The sequence below is a fragment of the Seriola lalandi genome, unplaced genomic scaffold (genome assembly GCF_002814215.2).
Source record: "Seriola lalandi dorsalis isolate HSWRI2012SDOR001 ecotype SW California unplaced genomic scaffold, Sedor1 jcf7180002054722, whole genome shotgun sequence".
NCBI lineage: Eukaryota > Metazoa > Chordata > Actinopteri > Carangiformes > Carangidae > Seriola > Seriola lalandi.
This window is the reverse complement of record NW_019525275.1, coordinates 722,111-739,214: the sequence shown is the minus strand read 5'-3', so window position 1 is coordinate 739,214 and position 17,104 is coordinate 722,111. Positions and strand designations below refer to the sequence as shown.

Sequence of the window (17,104 nt, the reverse complement as noted above, 5' to 3'; positions counted from 1 at the left end):
TTTCCTTCCCCCCTCCTCCAGCCCCCCCACCCAAGCAGCCCCCCCTGGTGGACGTTCGTATGATCGACTTTGCCCACTCCACCTTTAAGGGTTTCCGTGGCGACACAGCGGTGCACGACGGGCCGGACCGGGGCTACGTGTTCGGACTGGAGAGTCTGGTCCAGATCCTGGAGAGCCTGCGGGACGACAACCTGCCGTAGCTCCGAACACACAAACACACAAACACAAACACACACACACACACAAACACACATACACACAGCTTGTTGTGAGTTAGTTTAGGTCGTGTTGCCGAGACGCCTCGACTGTAAATATGGAACAGGGTTCTCCAGGACGTCACCATGGAAACATGGCCATTCTACAGTCGAGTAGTTACTATAGCAACAGGCAGGAGGTGGGACAGTGGAGCTGAAATGGAAAACCTCTGCACAACACACACACTGGTTGTACGTCTATACTTGTGAGGACCCTACCTGACAGCCTCTCCAGGAGCTGGTTGCACTACTTGGTAATTAGTTCAAACTTAACCTCGTTCTAACTGAAGTCTTCCGTAAGGGGAGTTTTGCACATGAATACATTAAAAACAGGTTGCTCATAGTTCTCAAGAAGAGATTGTTGGTTACTAATTATTTACAGTAACCGCCAGGTGTAAGGGTTGTGTAGCTGAAGGAAGCAACTGACAAAACAAACGTTACTGACGCCAATATCTGATGTATTTATAGTGGAGAGTAGAAGACATAATATTGAATACAGTCGACATATCTGACGTTGAAGATTTACATTTACAGCTTCCATTCATCCATCCATCATCCCACCTCTCCTAGAGAAATAACTCCAGTCTGAATCAGGCTTTACTCACTTCCTGTTCTTCACTTGAATGTTTCACTGTGCAGAATGATGTTTTCAAGAGGTTTTCACATTCATTTAGAGGAAAGTTTTCTCTGTGTTCAGTTTTAATCTGAGTTTACCACGTGTGCGCAGGAACATGATTTTGTAACATCACAACTAGTTTGAAAGTCAGTCATGGTCCAATGTGTAACTGAAACTAGTGCGATGTGGAAACCTGAAGCCTCCAGCTCACAAACACTGAGAATGGACTTTTCAGTGAAGTAGGAGGCATCTTGTGTACGGCAGTTAAACTTTTGTAATGAAAAATATTTGCATATTCACAGATTATTGATTTATTTTCAATGAGGGAGAAAATCATTTAAAAAATTTTAACTTCCATTTTTTGTAGAAAAACCAAACCAGACACGGCGTGAGTGTTTTTATGCGTCTTTAAACGTGTCTCTAGGGGATCATTACATTTTCCTCTTCAGCAGATGAATGTGAAAGCAGCCGTCTAGTGTCCAACTCTGCACATACATCATTCTGCACAATGAAGGTCAAACAAATTGGTCCTCACAAAGATAGACAGACAACAGCACACACACACACACACACACACACATCCTGGGAACAGTTGTCTGTGGAACAAAGCGTCCTCTCTGGACGACCAATCAGCTGAATCCCAGGGACCGCCCACTGAAGTTGGCCCACACTCACATTACTCACCCTCCGACTCCCCCCTTCGCCCCCGATCCCCCACACGCCACTCCTCCTCACTCCCCTTTCTCTACAGAAACCAAACCTGGACAGGAGGACAGACTCTGTCAGCGTTACCTTGAAAACGCACTCAGAAACACATCCAAGCATCTGTGAAAGCAATAGATGGAGATGAGAGACGGCGACTTTTTTCTTCGGCAGTGCAGAGGGCAGCGTCGCCCACAGAGAGAACAATAATAAAGTGCAACAGAAATTTGCATCATAGACGTAGGCTTTAAGGAGAGAATATAGATCATTTTTAAAAAAAAAAAAAAAAAGAAGCTATATTTCCGTTTTTGGGGCTTAATTCAAAAACGTTAGTAGTTGGTGTCCTGTAAAAATCATCCTCTGTGTAATATTGGAAGTGTCAGTTTCCCAAATCTGGTCTAGTGATATTCTGTATTTTTCATCTTGTCAACAAATCCCAGATAAACACCAAAAGCAACAATGAATCCATCCGACCAGCGGGTTTAGTGAGTGTGTGTGAGTGTGTGTGTGTGTGTATAAAAGCCTGATACTGATACGTCTTATTCCTTTGTGCCATAGAGCTCCATCAGTGAGACACGCTGTTGCACTGGATCACGTGTTCCTTCGTTACTATGAACACACACACTCTAGTTAGTTTTGACTCAATCCCACACACACTGTCCTGCTGCTGGAGATACTCTTCAGAGCACCAAATGTGGATTCATCCGCCGTGGAAAATAGTCCCCAACAAATGCACTATTTCCTCATGTTTGAGCAACGTTTGCTGAAAACGACGGTGAGCAGTTGCTTTGGGAAATTACTCAGTATTTTTAAAAAATATGAAACAATATCTGTGAAATTCTTTTGACATATACGATTATTTTGGGGGTATTTTATCCCTTTATTTGATAGCTGATTGGACATTGCGGTTCATGGTGGACACTTTAACCCCTGAGCTCCCCTGAAAGTTCACACTTGACCTTGGAATCGGCAGCTTGTCCACAGTCACCAAAAACGTCTCACAACGTCCATTTAGCAGCTGTTCCTGAGCTTTCGCTCTGCCTCAGCTGCTGGAGTTGCTCAGTTGTCATGAGATTGTAGATGTTCAAGTTTCCATTTTTTTTAAACACTTTGAAGACTTTTTGACTTTTAAAGATCCAAAGCCCCAGATTAGCTGCTAATATGACTTTATGGTAATTTTTTTTTTCTTCAAATTGCTGTTTCCAATGTCAAGAATCAATTTTCAATCTCAATTTTTAAGCCAACATACAAGACGTCCTGAAAAGGCTCAGAAAAATGGAAATAATGGATCATGAGATATAATCAAAATCTCCAGCTACTTCATAGACTTTGTGCTGTGATTGTTTTGTCAACTGTATATTTGTGTATAATTGGTTCACACAGGGTAGAGAAGGTTTTAGAGATGATCTAACGTTGTTGGTTTTGGTCTTTTCATGGGATTTGTTGACAGTAACAAAAGTATAGAGTAGTACCAGCCTTATTCTTTACATTGGGGCTGGGTGATATGGTTGGATAACAGAAATTTGACAAATAATAATTAAGTATCGCCCAGCCCTGCCTCAAATGTGTCAAAACAAGAGATATATATATATATATAAATATATATATATATAATACAAATCATTATCCTGTAAGTGTCAGCAGAATCGGCCGTGGTGTCTCTACTGAGGATGTCACCGTTTTATCTCATCTGGTCGGACCGATTAGACGGTGTCAGCCAATCACAGTTCAAGGAGCTCTGGAGGCCGGCCGTGACGCTGCACCGCCCCCTGCTGGACAACAACAGGAACTCTACCCCAGGAATAAGAGAGAGCAAATATGAATATTTTATTTTTTGGTTTATCGAGGTGATAATTTATTTTTTTATTGTACCTTTACCCACATGTGCGGGTAAATGTTTTGTCTTTTACATGTCTCTTCCCCCTAAATGTATAAAATGTAAAGAAATTAAGTGCATCAGAGACACAGTGTGTGAAATGTCAGGATTATAAGCAGTATTATTTGAGCTAACTCAAGTCTGTTTTATTTGCTGCTGACTCGGCTCCAGTCTGATCCTGACCGGGTATCGACAGCAGTGAATCCAGACTTGAGTCAGCTCACTGAGCCCAACACCTCTGCCTGCTGTGGAGATGTCGCTCTGGTGGGAAGCTCTTCTGAACGTGTGTGTGTGTGTGTTAGAGCAGATGTAGACGCCATCTTTAGTCTTTGGTTTGTTTCACTTCCACATTTAAGGAGTTGGTAAAGAACTGCATGCACGTTCACGTCCTCCTGTTTGAGTCAGTTTGCAGCACAGCGTCAAACAGTCTTGTTACAGTCCTCACAGAGTCTAAAGCAGCGACGGTCCACGTGTCCTCTCAGATCGTGATATTTATTCATGGATATTAGCCTCAATGATTGATCAGAGTTATTTAGCAGCATTTTCTGCATCTGACATCATCCTGACTGTTTGTTAGAACAGTGAAAGTAAGTGAGATTAAATCTTTCCAGAAGCTTTTGGGCTCGTGTTGTAATTCCTGACCAGCAGGTGAAGACCCCCGACATCAAAGTCCCTGAAATCATCATATAAACAGAACTTGAGCATTAACGGCTGCGGAGATCTTCTCACATCATTCAGTACCAACAGTGATCAGGGTGATCCGTGAGGAGCTGCAGCAACTGAACCACGACCTTAAAGTCACAGCCCTCTTTGTATTTTCATCACGTCCAAAGAACCTTGAGAAAAATGAGACTGATAATGAATTATACACATTTCCTTTCAGGTTTGTTTGTTACACTGCAAAAAAAAACAAAAAATAACTGTGCTACATTTTTACACTCCGATCCACACCGGCTCACCTGAAGTCGGTTTCATAAATGTCTTTGAATGTCACTAACAATAAAGGAAATTCCCATCCCAAGTCGGGCTGCAACAATTAGTCGATTAGTTGATTGAAAGAAAATGCATCTGAAACCATTTTAATAATCAGCTTGAGCCAGACAGCGGAGCCTGGTTCACATATCAGCAACATGAAGTGCAGAGAAAGAAGGGAATGACATTCAACAGAGGTCTGGAGGCTGCACTCTGAGGTTAGTCGTCAACTTTTTAAACCACAAGGACACGATTTGTCCCAATCATACGACGCAGCAACAGCCTGGCTGCACCTCAGCAGCAGTCTGCCACATGAGCGTGAGGCATGAAGGTAAATCTTGATTATCTGTGATTTCAGTGCAGCCAGACTCATTTCATCAGGAGTCAGTTTGTTTTCTGTAGAAATGTTTTCATCTCCATTCATTCATGATCTTCACACACACACACACACACACACACACACACACACCTGCAGTGGCAGTGTGACATGCAGGTCATGCAGGAATGAGAGTTTATCTGAAGAGTTGTAAATCATCAGGTGAATCCAAGAGTGAACATGGGAAAATTAGTGAATGCTATTTCCTACACACACACACACACACACACACACACACACACACACACACACACACACACACACACATTTGAATTACTTGGTCAGTAATATGATTGGAGGAGAGGAGCAGCACAGGGACTTTTAACTACATGTATCACTCCGCTTCACAGGTGATCTGTTAACCGTTAATTAGCTTTACATTAACGGTCGTTATCTGTCTTACATCGTAACAAACCGGTAAAGGTGAATATACTTCCAGAAACAAGTGATAATAATTTGAATTAAACGATGTGTGGTCGTCAGAAGAGGATGAAGGGAAGAAGCCTGGATACTTCGGCGCACTCCTGCTCAACAGGACAAAGCTGGTGTGAACAGTTCAGGTCAGGAAAATGTTTTTGTGTTACTTACTGTAAAATAAACAAACCAATTATAAACTGGGTCCGTGTATTGAAGTATAATTCTTCTGCAGTTCCTCACCTTGTATAATGAAAAAATACCAGTTTATGGGGGATTGTCTGATTCCGTTTTCCTACTTGTGCTAAATGTGTGTTGACGTTTGTGAGCTCGTTCTTCATTAACTGGCATTTTTTCATTACACAACGTGAGGAAGAGCAGAAGAATTTTATTTAATGCAAGGACCAACCTGTTGTTTATTTAACTAACATGACGCTCGTAGTCATAGGAACGAGGCCGCAGGCTTAAATTACTTAAATTTACTTAAGCTGAACAAAAAAACAATTGCATCACTTTTCCATGAGTTGAAATTAGAGATATAAGATTTTTTTCTAAGCACAAAAGACTTCAGAAGATGTGTTTTAAATCCGTGTTAGTGAGCATTTCTACTTTAAGATAATCCATCCACCTGACAGGTGTGGCATATAAAGATGCTGATTACACAGCATAATTACTGCACAGGTGTGTCTCGGCTGGTCACGATACAGTTTTAATTGGAAAAAAGACATTTATTAGGCACTGAAGTGTCGATGTCACATGACTTGAGCTACAGATGTGCATTTTCAGTGCTGTGACCATTTGCCTCATGCAGTGCAACATGTACATCTCCTTTCCTGTCTTAGATCTTTTATTTCAACTCATGAAAATAGGAGTAATAAAGAAAGTGTTGCATTTATATTTTTGTTCAGTATAGATGAGTTGCCAGCATTCATTGTCCCAAAACAATAAATCCTACAGACCTCATCTGAACTTTGGTGCACATTTGTGTTGTCAAAATTAATAATGAAATACAAATACTAATTAAAAAGCTGACAGAATGATCTGAAACAGATTTGAGACGATTATATGTTGTTGGAATTATTTTATTTTTACTTTTTGTTTTTCTAACCTTGTATTAAAATAGACTAAGTGTTTGATTCACAGTTGGTTTTATCTTCTGATCTGTATTTTACTTTCAGACACTGTTTGTTTTATGCTTCATCAAAATATAGAAAACCATACAAAATAAGAATAATAAGAATACACTGTTCTTCAGAGAGGGAAAGATAGAAAAAAAAACAATAAAAATAAAATAAAATAAAAACCCTTTTTTTGGCTCTTACTGTTAAATAGGTGTATGATGTGGAAAATGAGTTCAGAAAGTGAAACAGTGACTTCAGAGTGTGGTTGTGGAGTATTTGCAGATATTTATAAGTGTTCAATCGGATCTACTTTCTGTGAGTTTCGTCTCCTCTCCCCTGCGTCAGCCGGGCGTGCTGCTCTGCCGCCCGTACAGGTCGTACTCCCGGTACAGGATGTAGTCCTTCAGTCGCCCCGGCAACGGCAGGAAGCTCATGAAGGTGGGCGAACGGATACGAAGGCGACCGAGACAGCGACGGATCCTCAGCCGGCAGAGATGCTGCAGACAGCGAGTGTTTTCTGAAGAGGAGGAGGAAACGTAGAAGAAGGACAGTTCATGAAGATCACTGGTTTTGTTCTGTGTTTTTGTCATCAGGGGCAGGGGTCAATAAAGTTTGAATTCACCTTGCAGCCTACAGATGTCGGGCCACTGTCGCTGCTCCATCACGGCCGCCTTCAGCTTAGAGCAGAGGGTCACATGATCCACGTAGTCCAGCAGGACGCGAACCACGTGACCGGAGAGGTGCTTCAGCCAGGACACGGTGATCACCTCACAGAACTGCACTGACACACAGGTACAGAGTCAAGTTGACACAAGGCAGTGAGTTTTTGCCCCCAGCTGCCCCCACAGTGTGACCCCCCCTCCCTGATAAAAATAAATTACCATAGTGTCTTTGATGACACTGTTCGTCCATCCCTCGTAGTCTCCAGGGACATGGGAGTTGTTGCCGTAGGGACAGTCGAAGCAGCGCGCCACGTCGTAACCATAGTTACACAGCATCCTTAGAACCAGCTAACACACACACACACACACACACACCAGATTAAATATAAGTAGGTTTGTAACCCCAGAATGCTTTTAGCAATAATAACCAAACCAGCAGTTCACCTCGTCTTTGAGAGCGTACTGCAGCGCTGAGGGGAAGTGTGTTGTGTTCACTCTGCAGTAATAGTTGACGTTGGCTCCAAACCTCAGCAGCAGGTCGATCAACTCATAGTTGCCCAGACGCAGTGCGACCTTTAAGACACAGACAGTGGATCAGCAACAGGCTCTCTGCTGCAGGTGTTTTTTGAGTTTTGGAACAAAACCTGGCAAGAAGACCTCAGGAAGCTGCACAGTCCCTGCACCTGGCTGCACACACACACACACACACACACACACACACACACACACACACCGGTACCTGCACCTGGCTGCTGTTCAAAACTGTTCCAGCACACAACTCCCGTTCAGCCAGAGACACTTACGTCAAGGAAGTGACCGTTTATAGAGAATGTTATACAGCTAGATCTTCTGGTTCAGCTCTGTGTGCTGAGAGAGCCTGCTTTTAGTCATGTAACACACACACACACACACACACACAGGTACCTGCAGACATTTGACTGGGTCTTGGTTGGCCATGGCTCCAGCCTCCAGCAGCAGCGTGGCTGACGGCACGTCGTTATTGGAGACAGCAAAGAAGAGAGCCGACTTCCTCTCGTCGTCATAGCTACGCCGAACCCAGGGGTGGAGCATATAGTTGGGGTCATAACCAGCATTCAGCAAGGCCTGATGGGAGTCAGGGAGTCTCATTGAAATGTCAGAAAGAACTGTGTAGAGAATGAAAAAAGAGATCTAGAGAGAGAAGTTCAAGCCTGCTTTGAGTCACGATGACATGTTGTTACTGTAACACACACACACACACACACACACACGCACACGCACACGCACACACACACACACCTTGATGCAGTGTGTGTGTCCTCCTGCAGCAGCAGAGTGTAGAGGACTCATCCCAGTGTCGTTTACATCTCTTATTGAAGTTACTGGAATCAGCAGGTTTAAAGCTCTGAAGAACACACACACACACACACACACACACACACACACACACACACACACACACACACGTGATGTTGGACGTACTTGGTAAGTTAAATGTGGGTGACAGGATTACAGAAAACATTCACTCAAATACTATTATTAACAATGTACTCCATTGATCCATAAAGGTGGCACACTCCAAGAACACAGTGGATCCTACAGTTCCCATAATGCAACTGAACAGCACCTTTAATTAGACAATCCCTACCTGGTAAACAGCTGGTGCAGAACCTTTTAGGTTCTGGTACTTTCCTACTAGTCTCTGGACTTCATCTCATTCATTTCCTCTACTGCCATTATTTATTTTACTTCATCATCTTATTTATTGTTTTAATGTTTCAAAACTTTTTATTCCCTCTGGTTTCATGTAATTTCATTTATTTATTACTAAATTATTATTTGAAAGATATTTTTTTATTGGTTTTATTTTCACTTTTTCAACCATGTTTTTGTGCATCAGTCTCTTAATTGTTTAACTATTTACATTTGTACTGTCTCATCCTCAGATTGTGATCTGCTCTAATCTGTTGTAAAGGTGCAATACAAATAAAGTTTGATTGAAAAGAATATGTTTACTGCAGGTGTCCTCTGTGTGCGACGCGGTGGATCGGCATGTGTCCTGAGCGTTTGGCGATGTTGGCGTCGGCGCCGTACTCCAGCAGCAGACTGATGACACCCGGATCCCCGGATGCAGACGCCTCGTACAGGATGGACGCCTCATCCTGCGCCTCGGACAGGACGTCTGCACCTGCAGAGCAGACGTCAGTGCTGTGTACAAACATTCAACATCATGTCGAGTTCATCGACATTTAACGATGTTTGCAGTTTATGTTTACAACCCTACTAATGCTACTTCCTGTCCCACCTGCTTTTTGCCATTCTGCCCAGAACAGTCTGAAGCAGCTGAGGACTGTAGGTGCTGCTCAGGGCTGCACACTCCTCTGGATGATTTGATGTATTGTTGAAATGATCTGTGTTTTTATTTACAGTCAATGTTTTCTTTAAAAGATGCTAGAACTGAACATCAATCAAAAAGAGGCAGTAAAGGCCAGACACTATTCCTGGATCATGAAGATTGGGTTTCCATTAATGAAAACTAAATGCAATTTTTAATTGGCATTTCTAATTATCTGTATTGCTCTACCATTAATTTGGAAGCCCAATAATCACTTTCATATAAATGTGATATTTGCTCGGCTCATTTCTTTTTCAGCTGAAGAACCTCTGACTGATCTTTTCAACAGACACTAACCTTAACTATTATCAACCCAAACTCTAATCTTCCAGTTTAGTAAACAATCTGCAGAGGGTAATACTGTAGAAACACCCCTGCTCTCTCACCTCTCTCCAGCAGAGTCTGCACCACCTCCAGGTGTCCACTCTGAGCTGCCAGGGCCAGAGGCGTGAGGCCGTAGTGGCTGCGCGGGTCGGTCCGGGCTCCGGCCTTCAGCAGCAGGTTCACCAGTGACGCGTTGCCCAGACGCGAGGCCTCGTGGAGGGGACAGCGTCCGTGGCAGACCTCCTGGTTCACCATGGAGCCCTGCAGGAGCAGCAGCTCCGCCAGGTCAGCACGGTCTGAGCGGATCGCTGCAGAGGGACGGAGTCAGACAGGTGATACATGATCTAGAGCTGATGACTGAGCTACTATATGTTAGGGATGGTTAGTGTATTTTGTGATGTTCTTTGTTTAAAAGAAAAACTAGAAAACTGGTACATTTGAAACAACAGGGAAACTGCTTCCCTGGCCACAGGAGATTTGAGGTTTTGAAGTTGTGAGGTTTTGAGGCAGTGAAATGTTGGTCAGCCTACCTACAAGCAGTGGTGAGTCCTGGTCGTGGTCCTGACTGTCCGGCTGGGATCCATGTTTGAGGAGGAAGGAGGCGTTTTCTATCAGACCGTGTTCTACTGCCAGGAAGAGAGGAGTCTGCCCACGGAGGGTCTGACACTCCACAGAGTCCGGGCCTGAAGCTGGAGAACACGATACGTGACGTATCGTTCATCATGTCTGTTTGATCAATGAGGGGTTATTTTGTTATTGTAAAGCAGATACAAACCTGTGAATGTGAGCTCCAGGACGGCGTGGTTGCTCTGAGCTGCTGCTTCATGGAGAGGAATCCAACCTCTGCTGTCTGTCTGCAGAAACTTATCTTTGTGTTTGACACACAGATCCTTCAAGAGCTTCTCATTCCCTGGAGGGATTGACAGAGGGATAGTTTAACAGCTAAAGAAACAAGAGTAAAATAACACTACATCTTAACTTATACAGTGAGTGGAGTCACTTGATTATACTCCATTTTTTATTCTGCTCTCAGTTCTATTATTCCCCACCCCTGAAGTACAAGTCAGCATCACGTCGACTCTGATCTGAGCAAATAAAAACACAAATCAGCTGTTTGCAGGGCGGAGTGTTTGGAGTAGCACCGTCCTGATTCTCATCCCTTATCTGGTCACGCTGTATTGCTTCTGTTCTCTCTAACTTCAGCTGGAAAATCAAAGTCTCAGTCATGCAGTCAAAGTGGAGACTCAAGAACCAGATGTAAATGTCTGCTCACTTGTCCTGCTTTTGTTGCCAGTTAAAAAAGATGTTTGTGGATGACAGTGCACACAAATCAGTGAGAGATCAGCTATGAAACCTGTTAGATAAGTGTGATGATTAAACCTGCAACAGGCCACATGGGGGCAGCAGAAACTCACAGAACATTTAATATGGTCAACGGTTATTTACACATCCGGCAGTAACAGAGCGACATCATCATTCGTTTGGATGAGATGAATCACCACAGAAGCATTGATCGTGTTAGAGGCCTTTTGTTCTTCCTCACCTTGTCTTATAGCAGTGAAGATCAGGCTGCTGTCTGTGCAGTCGAGCTCAGAGCTGTGAGGGGAAAAAAGAGCAAAGTGAAACAAAACAAAACAAAATATAACAAAACTCTGTGAAGCTGGAAAGGTCCTGAACTGACGAAGATTTCCACCTGTTGGGAATAATCTTGGTGCGAAAAGTTAAGCTTTTAAACTTTGTCAAGACCTAAATTATGGATCCAGTACGACTAATGTTACAAATACATGTATTTTGTGTAAATATGTTTCTTCCATGATGCAAAGGGAAAAAGATTTCAAGTACAGAGGCCTGATACTGACAACAGACAAAACAAAAGACAAAAGAGTTAAAACAAGAAGTGAAAAAACAACCGACATGAATAAATGACACTGTTGGTTAAACATTTAAAACACAGAGTGTAAAAGGTGAAATGTTAAACTTAATACATTTCCTTTTAAGAGCCAAACAGTTGCTGGAACAGTGAAAAGCTTTTTCTTTTTTTATTTGCTACCAATCAGTTGATAAAATAAAACATATAATTCACCTTTAATTATAGGAAGAAAACGAGGAAAACAAAAAGATGATGAACAAATTTAGTGAAAACAAAGTAAAACCAAAAAAAGGTTTTCTCTTTTCTAATGATTAAAGGAAAAGTATAAAGCTTAATATTTCTTTTTAAACCATAATTTTAATTATTTAACTAACAATATTATGTATTAATATATTCACTTATATTTTTGACCTAATCTGATCTTTTGGTGCTTTTTGTCATTTCCTAATGTGAGACTTTAAACGGCAGTTAATTTGTAGAAACTCATATCTACACATAATAATTTGGAGAATATATGCTTCAATAAACAATTAAGATGAAGTAAATACTGCAGATACTTCTGATGAGATTAAATCTGGAGGCTCGATGTGACGGAGGACAGTAAAGGAACGAGCAGAACTTTGTCCTTTTAAAACAAGACAAACTGAGCAGCTGAGAGAAATGTTTGAATCCTGGTTCCTTTGACCTCCTGCCGCCTCGTGTTGTGGCGTCTCTGTGAGTTTCCTTCTGCTTGTTGCTCTCCAGCAGACTCTGTTCAATCATGTACTGAATGGCTGCATCGTCTTCGTCATCATCCTCCTCCAATCGCAATCGTTGAAACTCCATGTTGTCCACAGAAAGGGCCCAGGCCCTGTTCAAAGAGAAGGAAGGGTTGTATTTTAATATTTCACTGAACTTGTGTGTGATCAGCAGATCAGTGTTTAAGTAAGTGGATGAAATATTGTTAAAATATCATTGTGTGCCACAGCAGTAAGATTTCCCTTCACTGGAACTAAGGAACCATGTAAAACAGACCCAGACCGACGTGTGTGGACACCAACATTCAGCACCAGGAAGCTGCGTGACATTCATGCAGTGCAGTAAAGAGTGATCTAACACGAGGCTGGATCTCACGTTCTGTATCAGACCAGCAGTCGATGTTGACTTTCCTCAACCTTTGCTAATCTTATACAAACTGTAGTTGCAATTAACAATCACTACAAAACATATAAACCATATATATCTGCGGTAAACAGTAACAAACAGGACATTTCAACATGTGATGTCAGAGTTTTTGTGCCGACAGACGTCACTAGATTTTATTACCTTGTGGTTTTGGGTCCTTCTGCTCAGTTGTGAAGTCTCTGAAGATTAAAAGAGGATCTGTTGTTGTTGTTGTTGCTGGTGAAGGCAGGAGGTAGAGAGATCTCTGACCTGTGACTGAAACCAGAGCCGTATGCCTTCGTAGGTTACGTCAACAAATACCCTTCCATTGTTTAAACAGCAGTCGCTGCCTGATCTACTCACTAGATTAACTCGTCTGGTTGGAAGTGTCATTAAACAGCAGTAATAATCCTGCAGTGAGAAAGTGGAGGTTCATGTGAGCTGCAGATCTTTGTTTCAGCTGAGTAGCTACAGGGCTCTGGCTGCGGTGTCACGGGGGATCTGACACCTGTTACTATATTTATCACCCCCAGCTAAGTTTATGCAGTGAACTGATCAGCAGACAGTGGGTGTGACTCTGCAGGATGGACCATGAGCAGTTTAAGTTGTTTGGGGGCAAAAATTGTTTTGGGCCCGTTGACCCACTGCCCCCACCCCTGACCTACAAACCTCTGTGCAGTGTGTGTGTGTGTGTGTCCCATCACCTTTAAATACACCACAAACAGCAGACTACACACAGCGGTGTCCCTCGGCATGACACTGAACGCCAGGCCTGCACCCTGCGGTGCTACACAAACACTATCCATTTAGTACATTAAATAAAAGCAATTTTTAATGACTTGCAGGAAATACAGGAAACTTTCCAGCAGGTTCAAACCCAAATAACACCTGCATTAGTTTAATGTAATTTTGGAAATCTGTTGATACACACAGTCCTTAACTCTGGCTTGATAGATTACAAATGTACTGAATAAGATGTCAGTTGACAGGGTGCTTTTTCCTACTTGAACAAAAACATATTTGCAGACTTTAAGAATTTACATACATTTCATGCTTTAAGAAAAGGAAAATAAAAAGGTCCTGTTCTTCCTTAAAGAGGAAATCAGAACATCTTCCAGGAACAATTGTGTGCGGCAAACGAATCAATGAGAACACGCAACAACCAGACTGTAATTGAAAACAAGTTTATTTTATTTTCTGCCTCAACTGTTTATGACCTGGGTCTCTCCTTCTTGCCTTTGTAGAGAGCCAGCAGGGACACGTTGGCCACCTTGACCACCTTGAAACGAACTCCGGGAATATCACCCACGGCGTGACCTTTACGTCCAAATCCTGCCACCAGCACCTCATCGTTCTCCTGCAGGACGGGAGTTAGACAGAAGAGAGAGGTGGTTAGAGGACGAGAACAGGTAGGGAGCAAATCTGTGACAAATGTCAACTAACAAGCAGAACTAACAACCTTGTGTGTCTTGTATAAGTCAAAGCTATTATTCATATTTAGGACTTTTTGAGAGCAAATAAAATATCACAGGCGTCTTCAGTCTCAATACACAGATTCTGGAAAAACTCAACTGCACATCAAGTTTCCTGAAACTTGACATTTCAAGACCTGCAGACACTTGGCTGCACCTATACGTCTGTGCAAGCTGTGAAATTCTGTTTAGAAAGCAATCGTTTTTTTCTGTGGCTGATTTGAATCTAAAAAGGACATAACCATCATAAAATAAAAATAAGACATCTGACATGATTTTATCAGGAACTAGTTTGAAGTTCCACGACACTTAGTTCGACTTATTGTAGCGTGATGTTTCTGCTACAAGGTCTTCACAACAACATCACTGGTTGCACCACGGCTGCTTGTTCAGCTGTTTTTCTAAAAAGGTGTATGTAGCTTTGGCGTTTACCTCGATGAAGTTGAGGCAACCGTCGTTGGGGACGAAGGCGGTGATTTTCTTCCCGTTCTTGATGAGCTGGACTCTCACACATTTCCTGATGGCAGAGTTGGGCTGCTTAGCCTCAACACCACTGCAGAGGGAAAACACACAAGCTCTTCAACAAACTTAAACTGAACTACAAGACAGTTGAAATGTCAGGGGCAGATATTAAAGTTTCACAAAGATCTGTCCTGTAAATAAACCCTACAAGTTGTTCCATCACTTCACCTTCAGTTGTCTACACTTCAGCAGGTCATACAGTACTCACACTTTCTCAAGCACGATGCCCTTGGCGTGAGAGGCTCCTCCAAAGGGGTTAGCCTTAAGGGCAGTGCCCAGATGGGCCTTCTTGTACTGCTTATCATGCCATTTCTGCTCACGGCGGTGATTACGGAGCTTCCTGGCTGTACGCAGACCACGGCACTTTCCTGGAGAAAAAAAAAGAACGAAACACCACCAGCAATTAAATCAGAGCCGAGAACAGAGACTGACATCTCCCCTTTCTTGGATACTCTCTTTAAGATGCAAAGATTCAGATAAAAAGGTTTACACTTCCAAAAAGCAGCTTTCTGCAAAATACATTTTCTACATCAAGGAGTGTATTTCACTCCAGTAACAGAGACCCAGAGGACATTTAACATGTTGCACTGTCTTAGAAGTATATCCACAATGAAATGTTTTCTTACTACTGCAACATGACCAGCTACACTGTCATCACTGACAAGGCTAGAGACTGTCCTATTTTCACACCAATTATAAAATGAAAAAAATGGTTAAACAAAATAATACTAAACGGCATTAACTGGAGAAAGACCGTTTGGACACGGTGACAGTCTGTCAGAGTCCAGTTTGGTTCAGAGTTGGACTTAATTCAACTTTTACAGCCCAGATAAATCATTGTTACTTAGTGTTCATCAATACTGAACAAACATGACCTTATAGACTCACATAAATGTCATCTGCGCGTTTTAATGCGGAATTTTCTCAAAAGCCTGCAGCTTCTATGAAACGCAGCTAATTGTTACTAACCGCTAACATGAGGCTAACTACGCTCATTAACATTCACAATCTGAATATTTATACAGATAATATGAGGAATTATGGGGTTTGGCTGCCCAGTTGTTTAGTTAGATACCATAATACGAACGACAGCAGTTTTAAAAAGTAATAAGAAGGTATTGAATGCTAAGCTAACCGTGCTAACTCGCCGCCTGCCTCTCGGACGTGTTATGGCCGCTCCACGTTGTGGCGAAGCAAGAGCCGTAAAAACGACCAGTTTTCAAACTCACACCGGGTTTTTACCGGCACAAACACATCGAAAGAAATTCATAAGATATTCATGTACAGCACCGATATGAAGTCTCGGTAGAATAAGCAGAGTAATGCAGTATTTTTGTTGAAGTTTGAGACGTACCCATGTTTTCACAAGCGAGCCTGGGATCGAAAGGAAGGATCCAGGGTGCACCGCGGTGATGTCGAGTCTGAGGACCCCGGCCGGGCGTGGCTACACAACATGCCTGACTGAAATGATCACACTTATTCTAATAGATTTTCGATAAAAACATCAATTCCCCTAATTCCCTCGGCAAACAAAGGATGATAGGACGTAGAATACAAAAGTAAAATTAAAAGATAGAGATAAAAAAAAAAAATCATAAAATATAATTGACAAAAATAAAAATACTTATGTTGTAATATATAAATAAATAAAAAAGTAAGGCTATGTGTATAAAATTGCAGTGTGAAGTCTGAAGTGTCAGAATTACATAGTTCGTATAATTTATGTGGAATGAACTAATCTTTTCTCATTGAATTAATGTAAATATTTAAGTTTTATTAGTTTTAGGAGTTCGATATAATGTGTAGCTTTTATTTTCAGACCACGTCAAAGCTTATAAACACATACTCTTCTGACTTGAAAACTTTAATGAGCTGAATGAGTGAACTTCTGAGAGTTCATTCAACTCATTAAACTTAGTTTCTAAAGAAAGATCATCAGTACATGAGCAGACGTCCCTGCATGATGAGCTGAATGAATGTACTCCCCAGTTTCTGTGGTTTGTCTCTAACCCCAGTACACTTAATTCAATAAAGGTCACTAAGAGCAGCCTCATATGTCGTATTAGAACTAACTGCTGCTGCAACTGTATGTACTTGATGATGGGTTTCTGTGGCCTGTTGTTCATCGAGTTCAGTTTCATGCCAAATGAAAGTTTTGACCATTAAGATTCTGACTTAATTGCTTGTAACTTAACCAACATGTGATGAGGCACACAGGTAAAAATGCTGGATGATGGAGAAAACAAAGAAAACTCAGTAACTAATGAGGTATGAGGCTTCAGATGTTCACAGCTCACTGTTGGCCTTTTTATCTAATGTGTTATAACAGCTTATAAATGATTTATACAGTGTTAGCATGCTAATTAATAAACTAGTTATGACCCATTAATAAATTCTTTATGAGGG

The 17,104-nt window shown here is 41.9% G+C and overlaps 3 protein-coding genes across 5 annotated transcripts in view; 1 reads left to right on the top strand and 2 right to left on the bottom strand.

The window, feature by feature from the left end:
- Positions 1 to 4,469, top strand: part of ip6k1 (inositol hexakisphosphate kinase 1) — a 29,400-nt gene extending 24,931 nt beyond the window's left edge. For both annotated transcript variants that reach the window (XM_023424222.2, XM_023424223.2), the window contains exon 9: positions 1 to 4,469. This exon is cut by the window's left edge and continues 298 nt beyond it. In XM_023424222.2, coding sequence (XP_023279990.1) covers positions 1 to 200 — 200 coding nt within the window. In that variant the 3' untranslated portion in view covers positions 201 to 4,469.
- Positions 4,470 to 6,271: 1,802 nt separating this feature from the next.
- asb14a (ankyrin repeat and SOCS box containing 14a) lies at positions 6,272 to 13,176 on the bottom strand. 2 transcript variants are annotated; one of them, XM_023424264.2, is made up of 13 exons: positions 12,867 to 13,175; positions 12,247 to 12,411; positions 11,235 to 11,287; positions 10,467 to 10,601; positions 10,222 to 10,380; positions 9,754 to 9,999; positions 8,989 to 9,160; positions 8,272 to 8,377; positions 7,918 to 8,097; positions 7,438 to 7,566; positions 7,213 to 7,341; positions 6,954 to 7,107; positions 6,272 to 6,848 (listed from the first exon to the last, which is right to left on the bottom strand). In XM_023424264.2, exons 2-13 carry the CDS (start codon positions 12,384 to 12,386, stop codon positions 6,673 to 6,675), a joined length of 1,779 nt encoding a protein of 592 aa, XP_023280032.1. In that variant the 5' UTR covers positions 12,387 to 12,411; positions 12,867 to 13,175; the 3' UTR covers positions 6,272 to 6,672. The 2 variants fall into 2 exon arrangements, with proteins under 2 accessions (XP_023280032.1, XP_087034878.1); XM_087178752.1 differs by lacking the exon at positions 6,272 to 6,848 and having other exon boundaries at positions 6,954 to 7,112; positions 12,867 to 13,176.
- Positions 13,177 to 13,872: 696 nt separating this feature from the next.
- On the bottom strand, positions 13,873 to 16,126 carry rps23 (ribosomal protein S23). The gene is made up of 4 exons (XM_023424170.2): positions 16,053 to 16,126; positions 14,907 to 15,066; positions 14,609 to 14,729; positions 13,873 to 14,061 (listed from the first exon to the last, which is right to left on the bottom strand). Exons 1-4 carry the CDS (start codon positions 16,054 to 16,056, stop codon positions 13,915 to 13,917), a joined length of 432 nt encoding a protein of 143 aa, XP_023279938.1. The 5' UTR covers positions 16,057 to 16,126; the 3' UTR covers positions 13,873 to 13,914.
- Positions 16,127 to 17,104: the final 978 nt, after the last annotated feature.